The sequence below is a fragment of the Vulpes vulpes genome, chromosome 13, assembly GCF_048418805.1.
Source record: "Vulpes vulpes isolate BD-2025 chromosome 13, VulVul3, whole genome shotgun sequence".
In the NCBI taxonomy this organism is placed as follows: Eukaryota; Metazoa; Chordata; class Mammalia; order Carnivora; family Canidae; genus Vulpes; species Vulpes vulpes.
In genome coordinates this window covers 140,447,612-140,470,705 of record NC_132792.1, presented here as the reverse complement: position 1 = coordinate 140,470,705, position 23,094 = coordinate 140,447,612, and the positions used below count along the sequence as shown (strand labels likewise).

Below are 23,094 nucleotides of genomic sequence, written 5' to 3'. Positions count from 1 at the left end.
TATCGTAAGTGTGGCTACTATGTGTTACCATACAACGTATCACAATACCATTGACGATATTCCCTGTGCTGTACCTTTCATTTCTGTGATTTATTCATTCCATAACTGGAAACTTATATCTCCTACCCCCTTCATCCCTTTTGCCCCAACCTCTTCCTTTCTGGGATCATTGAATTAACTTTAATATAGACTAAGATGAAACAATTGTGGGGATGGTCATTACCAAGCCAGAAGAAAGTGTTACCAAACTTGTCAATGATAAAAAAATTAACAAAAATAGGTAGATGTGAATAAGGAAGATGAAATGTTTCAGACTCTTAATATTTCATAGCAGGGAGTTAAAAGCTATCATCTCGGATTGACCAAATAATTAAGAATAATGACCTCCACATTTAATGTTTTTTGTAATCCTAATTATAAGGAAATCTTAAAATATTTTTGTGAACAAATTATGGAAGTACAATCCTTCATTTGTACTTCTTTTTCTTCCCTTAAGTACCAGTAAAATAAATACCATTTATTATTCAATATCTTGTAACATAAAAAACATTTTTGGCTACTTATCTGTTCATTTGTGCCTTCACTGATCACCTATCTACCTACTTATACATCCATCCAACCATCCATCCATCCATCCATCCATCCATCCATCCATCCGTTTATCCATTGGTCTATCCTTCTGTCTGAAATCTATAAAAATAAATTGCTGCTATAGTTAATACTACTGTATTACATATTTGTAAGTTGCCAACAGAGTAGATCTTTAAGTATCACAAAATATAACCATGTATGAGGATGGATGTCAAGTAGACTTATTGTGGTGATCATTTCACTATACATAATCATTATATTGTACACACCAAAACTAATGAAATGTTATATGCCAATTATACCTAAAAAAATTTTTTTAATTGGTGCAGTGATGCTCAACAGATGATAATGATGAAATTTCTTCTTAGTGCCATGTTGTGTAATTTTTTACTTACTTTTTTGAGCTTCTCTGTTAACTAAATATTTTAAATAAATTATTTTAGAAAGATAATATTTTTATTAAATGCATAAGTAAATATATGCATTAATACATGCATGTAAATGGACATACACATATATTTACATGTATATGTATATGTACACACTCCATACATGCACATATAAACCAGGGATTCAAGATTCTTGTAATTTAAGGGCAAAATATAATTGGAAATGAGACATAAAGTATGAGTGAGGGAGCCAGTTGGCCACCCCTATCCCATATGTGACTGTGAATTTCCAATTGTGTTATTAGGTGGGTACAGAGGTGTTTGAAAGCCAATCTGCTACTGCTGGAATTGCTTTTTTTTTTGTTACAAGAGCAGACTTTATGATAAAGGGTTGCCTATAGGGAAATTTTGCTAAAAGGAAGCTTGGAGGAGATGCAAAACCTCTATTGAAATTTCTATTTTAAAAAAACCAGACTTACAGATTTCATATCAGCTATCCATCTTGCTTGCCACTATACAGATCCCTCATAGCACTTGTGGTTGATTATTTATTGTCTCAGGTTAATTTGAAGACACTTCCTTCTCTACATATTATTCAGAAGTTTCTAGCTCCCTGGAAAATGTCTGCTTTTTGTTGTTAATGTAAAGTAAACCTTTCAGCAACACTTATATATCCTTCTTTTTATCCCCATCATTGTTTGATATTGTTAATACCCTTGGAACAGAGAAATGACATTTCAATTTTTTTTTTTCATTGCTGCCATTTGTCATTTGTTGAGATACTGCTAAAATCTGGCAATGAGCAAAGCTGAGCAGTTACTTTCCTTGGTGAGTTTAAAGCCTAGCTGAGGAGAAAAACACTTGAGCAGATAACACAGTGATGTGTTAAGTTCTTTTTTTTTTTTTTTTTCTTAAGAGTCATGAATGGAAGGATATAAGAGCTTACAATAGAGTGACCCACTCTTTCTTTGTGGTAGAGAGATGGTGATGGGGTTCAGGACTCACCTGCCCAGTATATGGCACCCCAGCATATTGAATATCTCAAGCTGAAGGAGTTTGAGAAGACTGCAGAAGCAGGAAGCTCTCTCCGACCTCCCACTCTTCTCCCCTGCAGCAGGTCTTAAGACCCTCATGCAAGAGGTGCTCTCCCCAAACCTGTACAAAAAGAGCATCCTTATCTCCAAAGATATAGAGATTCCAAGAAGAATCTGAACAGACAGGTCTTGCTAAATATCCTCCAGTTCTCTACACTTAAATTCATACACTGACTTATCTGATTTCTATATGATCACCCATTCTTCATCAAACCTAGCTTTAAAAATACTCAGATGTAACTATTTCTTTTGGGTATTCATTCCCTTAACTTACCTTAAATAAATATGTATGCTTTTCTCCCATTAATGTCTCCTGTTAGTTTAATTTTCAGACCCAGCCAGGGACCTAAAGAGAGTCGAGGAAAACCTTTTCTTCCCCTACAATGGCAAGTCCTCCTAGAATGAAAGACTATTGGTCAAGCCTTGAGGAATGAGTTTGCTAGAAAAGAAAAAAAAGCAGGAAATGGATACATCTGTTAATTCCCAGATGTCAGCTTCATTTGAGAGACTCTGTCTTGCAATCTCAGTTTTTCCTTGCCTAGCTGCTTTTCAGTTGTTTCCAACAATTATTTCTTTCACTCCCAGCCACTGATTTACCCTCTGTTCCCCTCACACCTGTTTGACTTGCTTCCTAATCAAAGAGAGATCAACAGACGTTAAATGACCAAGCCTTCCTTTCTTGCCAGAAGATTGCCATATTCCACAAGCTATGCTATCCTTTGTTTCTTCCCTCTTGAATTCCATGGAGCGAACGGCCCCTTGTCTTTCAAATGCAGATCCACATCAGAAATGGATTGCCAGCCCCAACTAGGAGCCCTAGTATGTCAATCATCCAGTCTTCCCAGGACCACTCTTGTCCCCTGAACTTCTCTGCCTCTATCTCTATATGAAGTTTTACTGTAAAAATATAAACTCTGACATGAAGGAGAAAAAAGGAACAATCACAAAATCTCCCTGGAATGTACCTTCCCATCTCTCCTGCCTCTCCACTTCTCAATCCTTATGTTCACAGACTTCTCCAAGTTTCCTACACCATCTTATCCTCTTCCCTTCCTTTCTCAGGCTTCTGACCTCGTTATTCTAATGTAGCTACCCCACCAATCGCTCATACTAATAAGTGCAAAAGATCTGGCTCTGTCTCCCCCAGCTCTGTGGGTGCCAACCACATATTTCCCTACTTTGTGAAACATTCTCTATCCTTCACCTACTGCTTTGCCACCTGCCTCCCTGGTGCCCTGTGGCAGATCTCCCCTTGTGCATTCTTTAAATATACAAGTTCTTCACCATAGGCCCTCTTCCTCTTCATTATGCGTTCTTCTTAAGAATTTTCTCTCCCTTCCATGATGTCACCCAGCACCCACGTCCAAAGAACTTTCTGTGTCTATCAACAACTTAGAACCCCCTTCTGAGCTTCGGGCCTGAATGTCTGTGCACCTACTTGATTTCTTCACTGGTATCCCTCACATCTCAAACTCTGCATGTCTAGAGCTGGACACAGCACCTTGGTTTCTGTCAGTCCACTTATGCCTGTCCCTCTAACCCCCACCTTCTGTTCACTCTCAAACCAGAGCTTAAAACCCTTCCACTGCTCACCAGCATCTGTCTCAACTCAGTTTTTGCCAGATCATTCCCAGGTCACCACACTCCTTCAGTGGGTGCCTCTTAGCTCCATATCTCCTCAGAACCCTTGCCCAGTTGGTGCCTTTCCCCACACTGTTTCTCCTCCCTGTAGCATGCTTCCCCTGTGCTCACCCTCTCCCCATTCCACCTGCTTTTCAGGTAACCAGCACCCTCCCTCCTATGCTTTGAGCAGTACATATGTAGCTGCTTCTGAGACTGTCACCCTGACCAACTGCTCCCTCTTCTCCCCCCCATGTCTGTTAAGTCTCAGTTATATTCTCTGTGGCATAAATATGCACATTATCTTCTCAGCATTGACAACACTAGTACTTAAAAAAACTTGGCCAGGTATTCATTTAATATCGGTTTTCTGCAGCAGATTATAAGCTTCATGAAGATCAGGACAGTGTCTGGTTTTTTACTTTTATATCCCTGGCAGCTGGCATAGCTGCTGGCACATGGTAGACCCTCAGTAGATCTTGTGTTGAGTGAGTCAGGGCACAGATTCGGGTGGGGGCTTGGCGCTGCTTCCAGGGAATGAATTAGCTAGAGAGAGGGATGAGGAACTCAGAACTGAGAAATACAGTATCGGGTTGGTAGGGAGAAGACACAGGTTGAGGAGAAAAGTTTGGATGAAAAGATCCCAGTTTGAACTGTTCCACTCGAAATGTCTGTGTGGGTACCCGAGTGGCTTAGTAGGTAAAACATCTGCCTTCAGCTCAGGTTATGATCTCAAGGTCCTGAGACAGGACCTTGGCTCAGCAAGCAGCCCACTACTCCCTGTCCCTCTGCCTGCTGCTCCTCCTCTTGTGCTTTCTTTCTCTCTGTCAAATAATTGAAATCTTAAAAAAAAAAAAAAAAAAAAAGAACTGTATGTGGGATACATTGATGTAGATGTCCAGTTGGCCTTTGTCCTTAGGTTCTCCTTTTGCAAAGGGAAAGTTGCTGCTGCAACACGCCCACCCCTCCAGCCCCCCACAATGCACTCCTTGTTTTGTGGAAAAAGGAGTCTTCCTGGGAAAATGAAACTTGGCCTAATAGTCATACAAATTGGCTTTTCTGCACTAGATGAAAGATGAAGTAATTATGTTTCTATCTGGAATATTCTTCAAAAATATTAAATTCATGTTTTTGGAAGTCATTCTTGGAATTAAAACTTTCACTGTAGTTGTTTTAGTTTGGTCTAGAGTTTTTCTGTCTTGTCCAAAATAGTTTAGATATATTCAGAACCACCCATTCCCACAACACAAGTGACTTTTTTAAAAAGTTTTTTTTGTTATTCCTCAGTCAAGGGTCTCTTAAGCTCTCAAGTCCCTTGCTCTCTGATGAGACTTCACTTTCTAGTTAGTTCTGGCTAATCATCCTCCTTAAGGAATGCAGGACAGGCTGTCATGGCGGCTCGACAAAGAAGAACAGTCCTATTTAATTCTCAATGCACAGACTGTCTTTCTCTTGTTCCCAGTGTTCAACCAACAGACAGCATCCAGCCTAGGACTTCAGTGTACAATTAAAATGTTGCATACAGGGATGCTTGCATGGCTCAGTGGTTGAGCGTCTGCCTTTGGCTCAGGTCATGATGCCTGGGTCCTGGGATCTAGTTCCTCATTGGGCTCCCCACAGGGAGCCTGTTTCTCCCTCTATCTATATATATCCCTCTGTGTGTGTGTGTCTTTCATGAGTAAACAAATAAAATCTTTTAAAAAATAAAATAATGTCGAATACATTTGGGCAGCATAAACTTGGACTCCTTCACTTCTGTGCTTCACTTGTAAAATGGAGACTGTGTCTCTTATTATGTAAAAGAATAAGTACTAGTGCTTGTAAGCATCCAGCTCAATGTGTAAGAGCATGTAGTAGTTGCCCGAAAGAGTAGGAACTATTCTACTTGAGTGTTGCTGTTCTACTGCATAATACCTGAGGGTAATCATTGTCAAATGTAATAAAACCTTGCCTAATAGCCCAAGACCTTATTCTCTTAGGTCCTAAGACTTTTAAAAAATGTATTCTCCATAATAAAAAAAAAAAAGTTTTAAGAATTTATCAATTTGAATCATTTGGAGGGAGGTGTTTCTAAAATATGTCATTCCTTGCTCAGATTGAACTGATTTGAGTGTTCTCATGTCTGTTTCATTTGTGATCAACTGCCATTTCCCCATGCTTTACATGTTTCCTTGAAGTAATTTCTTCAAACCACTCCTTTCTCTTTCAGCTTTATTGTTGTGGAATTCAAATCTGATAAGCAAGATTGTTGTTAGAACAGTGTCTCTGATTAGTGTAATTTCTCTATGAATAAAGGCCTGGAATCTTTCCCATAAGTAAGATCTGTAAGACTGTGTACATGGGGATTTTTGGCATAGCTGGATTGTTCAGAGGCCATTCTTATAAATTTTCTGGTCTGAAAATAGTTTTGGTCAGACGAAACTTCCAGATTATAGTCTTATGGGAAGGGAAGTGCTACTCTATGGTTTTTGTGTTCCCTAGTAACTGACCATAACAAACCAAAACTGGCTGGGGTGTGTGTGTGGGGGTGTGTGTCCAAAATATGGACTTGGAATAGTGGGGAAGCAAGAGAAGAGAATTCCACTGTAGCCTTCATCTGAGACTAAAAGAGAAAGTGTTTCCTCTCAAGTCAGGATATATTACATAACTTCAGTTTAAACAGATAGATGGCTTTGGGTAAAGTATAAAGTGGATCATAAATAATACATTCTGTGAGTGCTATTCTGTACTGAAGTCTGTCGTATAAATTCAGTGAAAGACTAGAGAAAACAGAGCCATCTGGTGACAGAGGAGGAGGCAAATCAAAATAGTTTGTGGAGGAGATGTGATAGAAGTCAGCCTTGAGTTATCAATAAGAATTTGTATTCCTTGGGTATGGTGTTTCCATCATCTGGAATATTCTCCCTCTTGCTTCTTACCTTCATGGTGATGGCAGCACTGTGTACTATCAGTTCTTATTCGCGTCTTAGATTGTGAAGATGGCAGGGCAGACTGTGTGGAATTCCCAATAGTGGAGGCCAGGGAGATGTACTGCACAGATGTGAGTTTCCAAGGATCCAGTTTCAGGATTCAGGAGGTGGACTCGGAGTTTTTCTCATCTGACATAGTGTTGGGATGTGAACAGCCAAGAAATAAGAGAGCTGGAGTCGGTCTAGGAAGTACTTGTCCAAGAGGCCCAGACTCTACTATGAGGCGGGTGACAACTGAAGACTGCAGAGCTCCTGAGGAGACAGGCTCAGGGGGAGGCATGCACCAACACATGTGTCCAAGCAAGGAGGGAGGAGGTAGATGGGGACAGGTGCTGGGTGTGCTGCAGGTTTCAATTTGTTTTATAAATCACATGGGCATTATGTGAGGAAGCTTCCAGGGTTTAAAGGACCAGGGGCTGGATGAAAACCAAGTTTCAATTTCATGTAAACTCACTTTTAAAATTTTGCATGTGAAATTATGGCTATGCTGGAAAAAATTGTACATAGATTAAAATGAGATCATATATACTACTTTTTGTATATTTTGTGATGCAAACCAAGTCAGTGACTTCATTCCCTTTATATACAAAGGTGTTGCCTAAGTTTCTGACTAGAAATGGCCTGGACATCACTTTGGGAGGACTGGTACTGGGCACAGGATGTTGGGGAGGCAAAGCCCACTGTGGGAATTACCATTTACCAAGTACCGACAGCCATGTCCGCTCCTACCATTGCTAATACTGTGGAGGTGCACTGGTAAATCAGATTCAGTAATTGTCATCTTTGCTTCTATCCTCTAATTAATAATAATAACAACAACAAATAAGTAAAGACCTAGGATGCACAGTCTAAAGCCTGAACAATTTTAATATTGTAATAATCACTGTGATATGCTCGTTCAGTCTTTAAAAAAAAAAATCAATGCTATTTTTAAAAAATTTTCCTTTATGCTTGTAGGGTTGGCTTTCTCATTTTCAATACAGCTTCTTTGACCCCTTTTATAAGTTGGTGGGGAGTCATCAGTTGAAGGTTACAAAACTAGGGCGTGGCTACCTCCTTGAATGTATGTTCAAGCGTCTTGACTTGTGCTTTGGGGAACTGGGGGCTCAGGTGGTGGTTGACACTTTGGAAAATTGACTTTCAGCGAAAGCAGAGGAAGAAAGTGTTCTGATTTGACATTCATACCATATTTTTCTCCAAACTGGCCAGAACAGAGAGATGATTTGGGGCAAATCAGAGGGTAAGGAAACAAGTTTCAATAGTGTGGAGTTTGTGGCATCTTCAGGCATCTTTGCCTGATTTTACCTGCAAAAAAAGAAAAAGGAATAATTTGTGAATGATCATTACTAACAAATACCAAACCCAAATACATAACAGTTCAAATGGTTATAACTATTTATGATTCTAGTAAGAAACTGGCATAGGAAATTCTAATACTTAAATTTTTTGACTTATAGTCCTCTTTCATACTATTCAGTAAAATATAAACTCTCTTAGAAATTAAAAAATATTTAATCAACTGGACTGCGTGTTTTAAAAGGTACTATCAGAAAAATATCTTAAGTCTCTATTTTACTAAACATAATGAACTGAATTTTCATATAATATCACTAGTTATATATTAAAACACCTTCTTCCCACTTAACACGTGAAAAGTGTCTTAAATAATTTACCAAGGGGCAGCCAGGGTGGCTCAGCGGTTTAGCGCCACCTTCAGCCCACGGCGTGATCCTGGAGACCTGGGATCGAGTCCCCCGTCGGGCTCCCTGTGTGGAGCCTGCTTCTCCCTCTGCCTGTGTCTCTGCCTCTCTCTATCTCTGTGTCTCTCATGAATGAATAAATAAGATCTTTAAAAAAAAATAAGATAAATAAAAAATAAATTAAAAAAATAATTTACCAAGGAAAAGATTTTTTCTTTGAGTTTTTCATAATTTTGAGTATCCAAATTAACAATTTTGTTAAGACCTGATAGTTTTGGTACAGAGGTGGTTACTTTTCTTTAAGACATGAAATGGGGTGATTTTAGATGAGATTAGCACTCAGTTGAGTGAACTTTGAATAAATTAATTGCCCTCTGTAATGTGGGTGGGCCCTCTGTCCAATCATTTGAAGGCCTGAATAGGACAAAAAAGATCAGCTTCCTTGAGCAAGAGAGAATTCTCCAGCAGACCGCCTTTCTCTCCATCTGCACCATTGGCTCTCCTGGGTCTCTGCATGCTGGTCTTCAGACTAGAACTGCATTATTGACTCTCCTGGTTTTGGAGCCTTCATTCTAATTTCATGATCCAATTCTATATCAAAAATCTCTTTCTTGATAGGTAGACAGATAAATACATCTTGTTGATTCTGTGTCTCTGTAGAACTCTGACTAATACAGGAGCCAGGGAGGAAAAAGCCCTTAGATAATTTTCAGACCTTAAAAATCTATGAAAATATAAACCAAAAAAATCTTTAAACACTTGAGAATTTTCTTTTGCAAGAGAAGAAATTAATAACATCCATAAGCCTGTGCATCAAGGTAATTTAATCACAACCACAGGATTTTTGGTAAATGAAAATTCATTTCCTGTTATCATATGAGAGAAGCATGAGAAATATTCATTGATATCATTTATGCACAAATACTGATGCTATAAGGTCTAAATATAACCTAAAACCTGTCAACAATATTTATCTCTTTGCTTCTTTTAGATTTTAAGCCAGGACTAACAGCTGCTTCTTGTAACTCCTCAGTTATTTCTTTGAAAGTTATTTCAGTATGACCAAGGCTATTAAAACATCCAAAGTTAGCCTTCATTTATTACGTAAAATTGGGCTGAAATCATCGAAGTGACACATGAATCTGAAATGCAAATTAGCTAAATATCAAATGGTTTCTTTTACTAAAGTTTTCTCTTTCTTTCTGAAGATGAGTAAAAAGAGTGACTTATGATGTCGGTGAGACCTTAGGTCACGTCATGGTTTTATGACCAATTAGCCGCGTCTGTACGCAGACAGGGTGTTCGCATACATTGAATATGTTTTCATGTGAATAATGGAAATGACACTCTCCTTTCGAGAGCTGGGAAAATTAGATGAAATAAATTGAATGCAAGTGCCCATACTTGTGCCAGACACACAGTATTTTCTTGATAAAGCCTAATCTCCCCTTTTTTATGTTAATAAAAATTTAGATTTTTGTAGTTTTTATAATTCCTATTCTGTATGAGTTATAGGATCTAGTGTGTTCTAGGAGCTAAAGGCCTCAAGGTTATTAATTCTACGCAGTATTTCTACATGTAAGGAAACGGAGTCCAAGGATTTTTTTTTGCCTCAGGTCACAAAGTTAGTTGTAGGGAAAGCTTTCAGAGACAGTGGACCATAAAAGCTTTAGAAAAAGGGGATCCCTGGGTGGCTCAGTGGTTTAGTGCCTGCCTTTGGCCTAGGGCATGATCCTGGAGTCCCGGGATTGAGTCCCCACATCGGGCTCCCTGCATGGAGCCTCCTTCTCCCTCTGCCTGTGTCTCTGCCTCTCGCTCTCTCTCTGTGTCTCTCATGAATAAATAAATAAAATCTTAAAAAAAAAAAAAAGCTTTAGAAAAAGAAAAATAAAATAAATAAGTAAAAGCTTTAGAGTCTGACAGATCCACTTTTAAGTCCACAAGACATCACTTTCTAGCATTGTAATATGGAAAAATCAACTTCTTTGTATTTCAATTATTTTATCTTTAACATGTAGGTTATATCTCAGAGTTGTGAAATTTAAATGAGATACATAAAAACATTAATTCATGTGTAGTAAATGAAGATGGGAATTATAATCTCCATAGTCATTCAATTATTTGATCATTCAATTTTCATGTACAAATATCTGACATTTGTTTCATCTGATAGCACCTCAGATACTTGACTTTAAAATCTTACCTGAAAACTCTAAGAATTTACTGTAAAGCAGTAATGAAAACAGCGGGTTATATAACAACCAATTCCAGTTTAATAAGTGACTACTTCCAGAAAATTCCTAACAACATAAAATAAACATCCCTAAGTATGTGTTGGTTACTGGCTTATGAAGAAGGACATATGGAGAGCTGTTTTCTCAGGATTAGAGAAAGTCTTATATTCAGTTTTCCAACTTTTCATATTAATCTGACCCTGAAAAACAGTTCAGGTTGTGTGTTTTGTGTTGAACGGTATAACTTCTTACTAAGAATTTTCTTTCTCTAAACTATCTGATTTGTATTAGGTTTAATGTTATTTTCAATAATGCAGTGTTACAAGTAACCAAAAGGCTCAAAGGCCTCTAAATGATTTTTGAATATAAACAATCTTCCTTCTTCTACAATATCAACTCTAGTACTTTTTTTTTTCCTTAAAGGCCTTCTTAATCTTATTTTTCCCGACTCTCTCGTAAACTCCTGCTACAATAAGAAGACTGGTCCTTTGGTCCTCAAATCACGTACCTTTCCTGCTTATGACTGTCTTGGCTTGACCTTGGAACCTGTGCTTGGCACATGGCAACAGTAACTGTTCACTGTTATTATTACATTGCCCATAAACTCAACTCTTTTTTCAAGGCCTAATTCCAATCCTTCCTCCTAACTTCTTATCTGGTCTGCTTACAAATACTGTATTGTGCTCCATTCACTCACTTTATATAACCCACTTTTGTTTCCTATCTTAGCTTTCTTTTCCCTCCACAAAGTTTTTAAGAACTTACATATTTTGCTTTATTTACAATTTAAACATTTATATTTGAAAGCATTCTGTGAATCTAAACATACGCAGGTTCAGGGCAGCCCGGATGGCTCAGCGCTCTAGCGCCACCTTCAGCCCAGGGTGTGATCCTGGAGACCTGGGATCGAGTCCCCTGTCGGGTTCCCTGCCTGGAGCCTGCTTCTCCCTTTGCCTGTGTCTCTGCCTCTCTCTGTGTGTTTCTCATGAATAAATAAAATCTTAAAAAATAATAAATAAACATACACAGGTTTAGAGTCATTTAAATTGCTCCATTTCACCAAACTAGTGAAGTGTATTTTCATGAATGAGGTCTCGAACCTGCACCTAATTAGGATGACTAGAGTCTTTCAGTTTAGGGCCACTTGGTATCAGAAAAGAGCCCTGGATTGGGAAATTAGTCCTGGGTGTCCTGCTCTTAATTGTCCTACGTCGACTAAGACCTAACCTCTACAGACTTCCCATTCCATATGCAAGAATTCCATAATCTTTTTGGTCCTTCTGGTTCTAAAACAATAATTCCATGAATATATGTATTTGTCACATTGGTCAGTAAATACCCAAGAATCAGGATCCAGGTGCTCAGAACACAATGCATTCGTGTCATATATTCTGTATTTCTGAGATTGAGTGCAGTATTTCCCCTTCAGCTGGCCCCATGCCCTGGAATTTTCCTCCTGGGTCATGACAACATCATCTGCTGCAAGCAAAGCTAGAAACCCTAATGGTCTGACCACGTTCCTTCCCCTCTTATGCCCGACAGCAGATTGGTCATCAGATTTTCTTTGTAAATATGCCTTGATTCTATTTCTCTCCTAAGCTTCACTCTAGAGATTGAAGAAAGGAGGATTGCTGTCTCCCATTCATGCCTCAGAAGAAAAGAAAACCATGACTATTAGAGATAAGATGGAACTATCAAAAGTGGAGCATCTGGGTGGCTCAGTTGGTTGAGCATCTGACTCATGATCTCGGGGTCATGAGTTCAAGCCCCACATTAGGCTCCACACTGGGTGTGGAGGACACTTAAAAAAAGAGCTGGCACAAGTACATGAGCTCATCTCTGCACATGCACTCCATGATGTGTACATTTATTCTGCAAATGAGACTTCATCACAAATATAGAAAATAAAACCTGAGAACAGTATGACAAATTTGATTTCACTCCAGTCAGATACTCCAATCAGAACATCCCTACTCACTTATGTTCTGTTCTTCCACCCACTGGGATTTCATCCTTCACTTCATTTCTTATAAAGCTTTGAATTCCTTCATGATCTAATATCTCTGCTCCATGAATTGCTCAGTCTTCTATCTATAATTTTTCTCTGATAATAGTTATTATTGGGAAACAATGTCAAGCAAAAGACAGCCCTTTCCCCAGTAAATATTTCCATCCATTCCCTCTTCCCTTGTCTGTCTCGCCCCACCCCTACCTTCTCCTGCACCCTACCTTATCCTCAGTAGGCTCAGAATTTTCCTGGAAGATGTTGGATTATACTCACCATGTGCCTGATATTCTGGAGCAGTGGTTGTTAAATTTTTTTGGTCTCAGAAATCCATTATACTCAAAAAATATCAAAAGCTTCTAGGAGACTTATTTATATGGGTTATACCTATGAATATTTACCATACAAAAAAACTAAAACTGAGAAAACTTATTAGAATATGTATTTTAGATAAGTCCTTGTCTTGTTAATATAAATGACATTTTATGAAAATAACCATATTTTCAAGAACAAAAAAAAGTGAGAAGAGCAGCATTGTTTTACATTTTTACAAGTATCTTTATTGTATGATTTAACAGAAAACAGCTGGATTCTCATATCTGCTCTCGAATTTAATGTCTCTATATCACACATCCTGTAATTTCTAGAAAACTCCATCATACATTCATGAAGTCATGAGAATGAAAAAAGGCAAATAACATATTACTGTTTTCATGAAAATAGTTTTGGCCTTGTGGACACCCTGACAGCTGTGTATACTTTGAGAACTGTGCCCGAGGGTAAAGAGAAACCACCAGCTCTCTTAAGCAGTAAGGGTTCAGATCACAAAGAAAATGACAATCTCTCCCTCTCCAAAGACTTGTAATTCAATCATGTTGCAGACAGCCTTTGCTTCTCTATTGCAAAAACTCATGGTTGACTCATGCTGCTTCCATTTTCGGAACAGCCTCCCCTCCTTTTCTGCCCTCATACCTCCCATAGCGAAGAACTGTGCATCTTTAAAATGAACCTCAGGTTTCTTTTTTATTTATGAAGCTTTCTCCACCACTTCAATTTCTCTGATTGGCATTGACCACACTTTCAGGACCTCATGTCCTCCTAGCCTGTAGCACTTTATTTTAGTAAGGCATATTAGCATGAGCCTGGAAACAGGAGTTTGGGATTTAACTTCTGACTGTATTTGCTGGTTGCATGATCCTGAATGAGTCTTCAAGATCTTGTTTCCAAGTGCTTTGGTTCCTGACCTATAAAACAGATGCTTCATATGGATTTTGTGAAGATTAAATGAGATAATTTCTATAAAGTGCTAAGAACAGTTCCTACCACATACTAAGAGCTCAATAAATGTCAATCTATCCCTATTTTTATTATCATAATTGTTATTACATTTATGCCTCACTTAAATAAATGATATTCCTATATCTACATGTAATGACCAAGAGATAGAGATCGCTCAATCAGATTTATTTAATAAATAGATTTAATATATAGATTTTGTAGACCTTGTCTTTTTTTAATCATTTGAATAATAGCATATATTTTGAAATGAGTCAGCATAAAGGAGCAGTAAGAATTCTGGACCAAGAGGGCACAGTGCTTACTTAACTACACATTACCAGCTAATAGATCTTACACAGGAAATCAGCATTTTAGAACTTCCATCTACAAAATGAGCAAAGATGTTTTTGCTCACTTCCCAGGATTTTTGAGAGGATCATAAGAAAAAAAAGTGCACTCAAAGCAAGCCAAAAACTGCAAAGGGTCAAGCAAATACAGAGACTTACGGTTGCTATTATTTTTTAATAGAATTAGTTGATAGTTTAGTAATGTCTACTTTCTAATAGACATTCTTAATTTTCTTACGTGAAGCATTTGCTTTATTAAAAAATTAGATATATCAAGGTATGAGTGAACTTAAAATTCTTTATTACCAAATGTGGAACATAAAAAAAATTGAAACCAAAAGGGAGTGTGTTTTATGATTTGCAAATGATCTGTGTTTCATCCCTTGCAGGTGCCTGTGGTGGCCATATTGGGCTCAGGTGGAGGGTTCCGAGCCATGGTCGGCTTCTCAGGTGTGATCAAGGCGCTGTATGAATCAGGGATTTTAGATTGTGCTACCTACGTTGCTGGTCTTTCTGGCTCCACATGGTTAGTATACATTTTAAATCTTAGTTATATTGTGCTAAGTGCTTACCATTTATCTACTGAAACTTTAGAAAAGAAAGGAAGACTTAGAAAATTGAATGTTAACTTCAAATTACTGAAGTGTTCCAGCTGAATGCAATAATTTGCTTCTTAAAAATGTTTTTTGGGGTGTCTGGGTGATTCATTCAGTTAAGTGGCTGTCTTCAGCTCAGGTCATGATCTTGGGGTCCTGAGATTGAGCCCTGTGTTGGCTCTGCTCAGCAGGAAGGCTGCTTTTTCCTCTCCCTCTCTGCTGTCTCTTTCTCAAATAAATAAGTTAATTTTTTTAAAAAAATGGTTTTTTTAAGGCGAATTCACAACTAATGATGACTTTCTTCATAAATTTACTCCTTTTAAGCCTCTTTGTAACTTAAAATGTAGTTAAACATAAAATTAGAAAATAGATCAATTGAAATTCTATATAAAGATCACAGAGGTGGAATAACATGCTCCACCCATAATTAATTTAATCTTCCTATAATTTGCTGATTTGTAATCTTTCAGCAATCATGTCTAAGTCTACATGATTCACTAGGTATTCATTTTCTTCTCTAGGGCAAATAGAATGAAATGCAAGATGTCTTAGTATATAGAAGAATAAAAACAACTTTTGAATGCAAAAACGGAATAAGTTTCACTGATTGGCATCTAATTATGAAATTAATCCTTTAAATGTATTTAAGCTCAGTTAAATTTGGATAGAGATGTAAAACGTCTGTACATATAATATTTGTACACTGTAGATTTGCCTTTTTACAAACATTTGTAAAACATGTTCAAAGAACCTCCTATGTACTTTTTGGTTTGCCTAACCCACAGATGCACATTGAAAATCAAATATTAGTTCTTCCTCTGATGTCTCAACTATGAGTGTCACCTTATTACAAAATGTCTGACTTTGACTTACAAGGCTTTTTAATCATTCAGCCATAGTAAAGTTCATCTAGCATACTATACTATATGTGTCTAGCATTTTAAGATTTCTGTACCTTCTCATCCTGAGATGGATCTGAGTTTTTTCTTTTTTAACTAAAAAAAATTTGACTTAGAAGCCAAGGGATTTGTCTAATATTGCTAGCAGAATCAACACATAGAGTCAGGCTTTTGATCTTTTAGTCTAGGATTCTTGAACTTAAACCATAGCCTTCTCTTGGACAGCCCTATGTTTTGCATAGAGGTTCATATATAAAGAATCTATAGTTTCTTAAATATTTTTAATCAAATTCTTTAGCTAAGAAACAAAAATTAAAAAAAAGAAACAAAAATTTACAACTATATTTGCCACCTTCTTTGTATGTACCCTCAAAATGATTTATCTCTTTTGAAAGAAGGGTGTAGCCCATCATTATTCTTTCCCTTGAAGGAAAGAGCAGGCACCTGCCTGTTTAATGAGTAATATGATGGAAAAACTTGGACCCTTAGATTAATTGGCCTCCTCAAACATTTCATTATTACTCTCTGAGTGGTTTTCTTTCTCCGAATTCACATTTGTTAGATCCCTGTGGTCATTCACTGACTAGTACATTGCAAGAAGCTTGCTTTCTTAAACTCATCTAATAAAGACAGAGCAGGTATGATTTGGGTTGCTGATCTGAGGATATAAAAGTGTGTTTTTAGGCTTAATTAGAGCTGCACTCATTGCTTTGGTTATGAATTGGGGGCAGCATCTTATATTCTCCTGTCAGAGTTCTAAAAACAAGTCCTGCAAAATGTAATTAAGAGCATTTGAAATGTTACAGGCCAATCATTTAACTATCAGAGGCCACATGTTGATATGTACATAAACTTCTGCTCTATCCTTCACTGTCTAATTTCCTCAAGTTAGCCTTCTCTTATTTATTCCATTTCCTTGAAAGCCACTCTATCCTAAAATCCTTTCAATTGATTTTCACCTAGCAACCACCTAATTTCCAAATATAATGATGTATTTTGAAGTTCTTTTCCTCCTTGACGTTTTGGTGAAGTCAGGGAAGATGAGGTTGGGGGTTGAGACATTACACACGGTACCTGTCCCTCTTTCAAATCCCCCTCCTATGCTTCTTGGTTTGTATTTCATCCTCTCTAATTGCTCTGTCCGCCATACTGTCTTTACTACTTTCACGTCTTTACTCCTTAATGTGAGCTTTCCTCCAGGACCTCCCTTTTGTTCTGTTCTAGCTACACACCTCTCCCTTGGGAATTTCACCAACTTCTACCATTTCAGTTATTACCACCAATAATTTAGTTCATGGGACTCTAGAACATCCCAAAAGCCAATGAACCAGAAAAGGAAAGAAATCTCTTCTGGACAAGACAAATAGCTGTCAGAGAATCGATTAAAAGATGACCCAGAGGTCAAGGATGGAGAGAAGTAGTGGATCTTTTAATAGGGTGAAACATCTGTGAACAGCTTAGCTTAGAACTGGGTTTGGAAATCTTTAGTGATTTTGGCAAGAATCACTGAGGTAAATAAAGAGCACTTTTGAACATGAAATTGCAAATAGAAGTGAATAGAAAATGAAAAAGGGTAGGTGGGTAAACCTATTGGAAACTGTTATTTCAAGAAAGGGAATATAGGATTCATATAACTAAGTGTCTTAGTTTTGTTTTCAGAATTTAAGAAACGTATATTTTTGTAGAAGTCTGAGTTAAAGGAAACAGTCTTGAAGGTTGGATGGAAGATAAAGAAATAGAGGGTTCATGGATAGAAAGAGATTCAGACAGAGGACAAGACAAGATAAAAAGCACAGGTGAAAGCTCTTCATCATGGAGAGAAGAGATATTTCCTGAGACAGAAGAAAAGATGGTCAGGATGATTCATGTTAGTTTTCTCTTGAAAAGTATAGGTGAGATGGTAAAAAAGTTCAAAGGAAGGAATTCGGAAGGACTTGGATAAACAAATTACACTCTTGTGTTGTGTAAGTTTTTATATTCTACTGACACATGACCATTAGTTGGCACAAATGAGGTAATACGGAAATATTTGGAGAAACCCTGGACCTCCCAAAAAGTTTTCTGTGATCACAAAAGAGAATTTTATGTAGGACAAAGGCTTCCCTTGTAATGACCACTACCTTTATGGTGATTACCTCTTAAATTATTTTTGGATGATACTTGTTATTCATTGCATGTAAGTATTAGCCAACTAGTCAACACAACTTCTCCAGTACAGGTCCCCCAATACAGCTTCATTTGCAGAATCATAAGGTACTATGGGATCTTAACTGCCACTGTGCTCAAATGGTGTTGCCATCCAAAGAGAAATAAGAGCAGCTCTACATCTATAACAGGGTTCAATTCATTAAACTGACTAAAATGGAATTCAATAATGAGAACTTCCAGTTCAATGGTCTGAAGAATTCCTGCAGCACTGAAAAATGAAACAATTTTAGGAGACATTGCCACTTTAGAGGTGATAGACCAAAAGATCAAGATGTAAGTTAGAGAAAATCTGTTGTTTGAGGTGGGAACTGTGTTTGTCTTGTTCACTAGGGAGTATCACACATCTAATGACTAAATGAGGATTTGTATAAGTATCTGCATTTTGAGGAGAAAATTAATCTAGAGATTTCTTTAGCCTTATAGGCTCTTCGCCTCACAAATGTCAAGGGTCTTCTCAAGTCATTCCAAATTTTAGTTGCTTTTGAGACTTGCTTTTGACACTTTTTTAAGCATAGAACTTCTATATGTTTACCCCTAAGGATGCTGAGTTGCCAAGGCCTTGGAAGTCAGGCACCAGATATTTTAAAATATTGGCTATGTGATTTGGAAGAAGGGATTGCACTGAGAATTCCTTGTGGAATTTTTTAAAGATTTTATTTATTTGAGAGCATGCATGAGAGAGTGACCGCATGAGTTGGGGGAAGGACAAGAGAAGTGGGTGGAGAGGGACAAGCAGACCCTGTACTGAGCATGGAACCGACACAGGCCCTCAATTTCATGATCCTGAGATCATGATCTGAGCCGAAACCAAGAGTCAGATGTTGCTCAACCACCTGAGCCACCCAGGCACCCCTCCTGGTGGGCTTTTTTTTTTTTTTAAGATTTATTTATTTATTCATGAAAGACAGAGAGAAAGACAAAGAGAGAGAGAGACAGAGACACAGGCAGAGGGAGAAGCAGGCTCCTCACAGGGAGCCTGATATGGGACTCAGTCCTGGATCCTGGGATCAGACCCTGAGCTGAAGGCAGATGCTCAACCACTGAGCCACCCAGGCATCCCTCTCCTTGTGGACTTTTGATATGATTTAGCTGTTAAAATTTCACACTTAGCCTAACATGCATCATATGGAGAGAATGATGTGTCCCATCATATAAATATGTTGAAAAATTAGAGCCAGATATTTTCTGATTTATAGAGAAATAATGTTGAGGACCCTTTCATTTAACTACCTATAGAGACTCTGGTATGTCTAAGACCCTTCATTTTAGCAACTTAATTGGTATAATTAGTAGTCATGTATTGGTAAAGAGATGAAAATTAAGGCTTAACTACAGAGTTGCAAATTGGAGTGATGTTTGCGTGCTTTAGAAGATAGTGTGTCCACAGAAACCAGTCATAGCTGAATCTTTCCTTGGTGAAACCAAGGTAATGAAGAAAGTTATTTGGGGAAAACTGGCCACTGCCTACCACTCCATCTTTAGCTTCACCAAAGCTAAAACTCAGATATTAGATGTCACCACAATGACATCATAAAAGGTCTGTCCAACTCACACTCGCGAATTCTAAGGAATATGGTGTCATTAAATGCTAAGCAAGTGGAGAACATTAGGCTAGTGCCAATGGCTGAAGTATTCTAGGTCTTTCTGTCTCTGACTAGGGCTTGTATCCTCGAACCAGCCAATTGCTTCATGATAGGGAAAGGATGAGAGAGGGAAAATGGGAGAAAAAGATTCCCCAAAATTAATGAGTTCACTTAAACCTTTAGAGGGCAGAAATGGACTGGCATCCATATACATTTTGACCACTTAAAAAAATCTACCTCTGAAACTGTGGCACAAGTCTTAGCTTTTGAGCAATCCTCCAACCCCAGAGAGAGGATTTGCTTGATCTAAAGCTGATGGCTAACATTGGGAGGAAGGGAAGAGAGGGGAAGGGACTTCAGATCTTGCTGGAGGCAATTCATGGGGTATAGGTAGTTAGTAGAATCATAAATTAATTCATTTAAAGACCAGCTAAATATAGATAAGAAAGGAAGTCTTAAATAATGTCTGTGGGATTTGAGTAATTGCATTATTCTGCTGAATATTTGGAAATGACAGCTTCCAAAAGCAGAATGATCATATTATTTCCTTTTTACCTACCTTTTAAAAAAATCATTCTGCAGCTAAATTGATTTCTACTGACATAGTTTGGTTCTTTTCCTTATTTTTTCTAGCTTCTTTAAGGAAGGGATTTAATATATCTTATTATAAAGTAAAACTGGAATGAATCCGATAAAGTAAGTATATATGTAACTAGAAATTCAATTAAAAATTCTTGCTATAACTTATAGCTCTGAGAAGTGTGAAACAGAGGATTGGGTTTAAGCTTTCCAAAATCCAAGACAAAATCCAAATTATATACAATGACATAATACAATTTTTAATAAGTTAAGGACAGGTCAATGGCCCATGCAGGTAGAAATTATTCTTGTTAGTAAGACCAGTAAAGAACTTCTTAATGTTCTCAAAGAATGAAGCATATCCTGAAGAGTTCCAGAACCAGCCACTCAGAGGCTCAAAATGATGTTTTATTTTCGTACTTTTATTATGTTCCTAAGTGTAAAGCAATACATTCCATCAATGTGTACAATTATTGAATAGTATAATGAGGTCCAGAAAATCAAGTCTTTGTTGTCTATCTGGATGAATCATGTGATAGACCTTGGAATAACTACAGGAATGGACAAACCATGTATTTCTCAAACATCCTAAGCTATATTTTTTTATAGATATTTGGTGATTATGCCACACTCAAGTTCAGAGTAAATATTTTTGATTTCTCTTTATCACATGTTTCTGGGAAATATTAGGAATCTAATTTATGTATAAAGATCTTCTAAGAATTTTTATTACAGGCAGCCTGGGTGGCTCAGTGGTTTAGCGCCGCCTTCAGCCCAGGGCATGATCCTGGAGTCCCAGGATCGAGTCCCACGTCGGGCTCTCTGCATGGAGCCTGCTGTTCCCTCTGCCTGTGCCTCTGTCTCTTTCTGTGTCTCTCATGAATAAATAAAAATCTTTTTTAAAAGAAAGAATTTTTATTAAAAAAATTTTTTTCAGAGCATGTGTTCCATTTTAGGTCTCTCATCATCCTCCATCTGTTAACTTATAATTATTTTCAATTTGTCTCTAAAGAACTCTGAATCCAATACAAAATTCTAATTTAATGTAAAGAGGAAGTTGTTTGGTGTCTAAGAACTGAAATCTTATTTAGAAGATTTTTTAAAATAAGAAAACCTATCAGAGGAGAGGGCATATTTTAAATTCTAATTCTGTTATTAATTGGAGAACTGTGAACATTATTTATTTAGATTCATCAATCCTCTCTTCATCTTTAAAATAGAAGAATTGAAAGCTATTGTAGGTCTTCAAGGCAACAACTTATGTACAGTTAAGCAGCACATGTCTTGAGCATGGCAGGGACTCATCAAGGGTTACTTGTTTCCCCCTCCATGAAGGAAAGATAAATCATTATAGTAGGCATTTTGATTTGAATGTCAAGGAAACAAGAGATTAAATTATGTGCTATTTTCTCTTTGGTTGGATGATGTGATAGATATTTATTTTTTATTCTGTTCTCTCAGTTCAATAGTTCAAAAAACCGTGCTTTCCAAGTGCCAGGCATTGAGGCCAGAAAAAGAGGAATAAGTAAAGTTTTCCCTGCAGGAGTTGATAACTTAGTAAGTGAGGCAGATGAGTAAGGCATACTTCATATTCGGTATGGAGAGCTATAATACTAGAGATATTGGCACACAGGAAGGAGAGTGGTAACTGAATGTTTACTATCTAAATATCAAACACCAAGGTAGTATCTACTGATTTCCAGTATTACTAGAAGTGGTCAGATGGCTGGTGACCAAGAATTTCCATAAGAAAGCATTTACCTTAAAGACTCATTTCTCTCTAGGATTTCACCATCAGATTTGGATGCTCAGAAATTCTGGGATCTAAAATTGGCAAAGCTTAGGATTCTGTCCAAATCACAGTGGACAAAACAAACAAACACACAAAAACACATTTGTCAGGAAAACTAGGCATTCATAATAGGTTAGAAAGCACATTTTCTGCCTGTAGATAATCATTAGGGAAAATCAAATTTTCAGATTACTTGAGTAGGATTATATAGTAAATCAGTTTATTTACGTGACTCAAATGTGTTCACCAGTCTCTGATAGTCTAATAGGTATTACCCATTTCCAGAGGCTATACAGTGAACAGTAAGCCCAGTGTGGCATCCTCCTCAGTGGACTGGGCATGGGAAATCCACTGTTTCCTCTGAGACCTCTCTTTTACTTTGCTTCCATTGTAGACCAACTCCTTTCTGATTGATACATTCTTTCCTTTAACGGATTAATATCTTCAATCAGATAATTAACCAACTCTCTCTTCCTTCCTTCCTTTATGTATTTATGACAGAGAGTACCTGCCTTCTTTGGAGACCACTATGTAATGTCCTTTCTCTTCATGAATCATCTTTTGTTTTCTTTACAGGTACATGTCAACCTTATATTCTCACCCTGATTTTCCAGAGAAAGGGCCAGAGGAGATTAATGAAGAGCTAATGAAAAATGTTAGCCACAACCCCCTTTTGCTTCTCACACCACAGAAAGTTAAAAGATATGTTGAGTCTCTATGGAAGAAGAAAAGTTCTGGACAACCTGTCACCTTTACCGATATCTTTGGGATGTTAATAGGAGAAACATTAATTCACAATGTAAGCTATGATTCAACCTTCAGTCCTTCTGATACAAATAGACTTTGTATATCATAATATTTTAATAAAACAAAATGATACATCTTATAAAAGTCACTTGACTCACCTGATCCTATCAACAATGTGTAGTGAGCACATACTCCCTGCCAGACATAACATTTCTACATTTCCAACTAGTTCTTACTCATTCTGTGTAATAGTTTTGATGTAGTGAGGTACTTTTGTGTTCTTTTTCTTTGGAAAAATACACATTTTAACCCTTAACTGCCCACCCCCACGCCCAATGGCAGTCTTTTTAAATAAGGAGATGAAAACAAGTAATAATGGTAGAGGAAAAATAGAGGTTGCTGAAAAGAGAGTCAGAAAAGGGAGTGAGTCACAAGAAACAAGCCCATTTGACATATGACGACA

The 23,094-nt window shown here is 37.4% G+C and overlaps 1 protein-coding gene across 7 annotated transcripts in view; it reads left to right on the top strand.

Moving 5' to 3' along the window:
• PLA2G4A (phospholipase A2 group IVA) overlaps window positions 1-23,094 on the top strand; it is a 151,571-nt gene that overhangs the window by 82,167 nt on the left and 46,310 nt on the right. For all 7 annotated transcript variants that reach the window (XM_026001209.2, XM_026001210.2, XM_072733147.1 and 4 more), the window contains 2 exons: window positions 14,617-14,753; window positions 22,461-22,683. In XM_026001209.2, coding sequence (XP_025856994.1) covers window positions 14,617-14,753; window positions 22,461-22,683 — 360 coding nt within the window. The remainder of the gene's footprint in view (window positions 1-14,616; window positions 14,754-22,460; window positions 22,684-23,094) is intronic.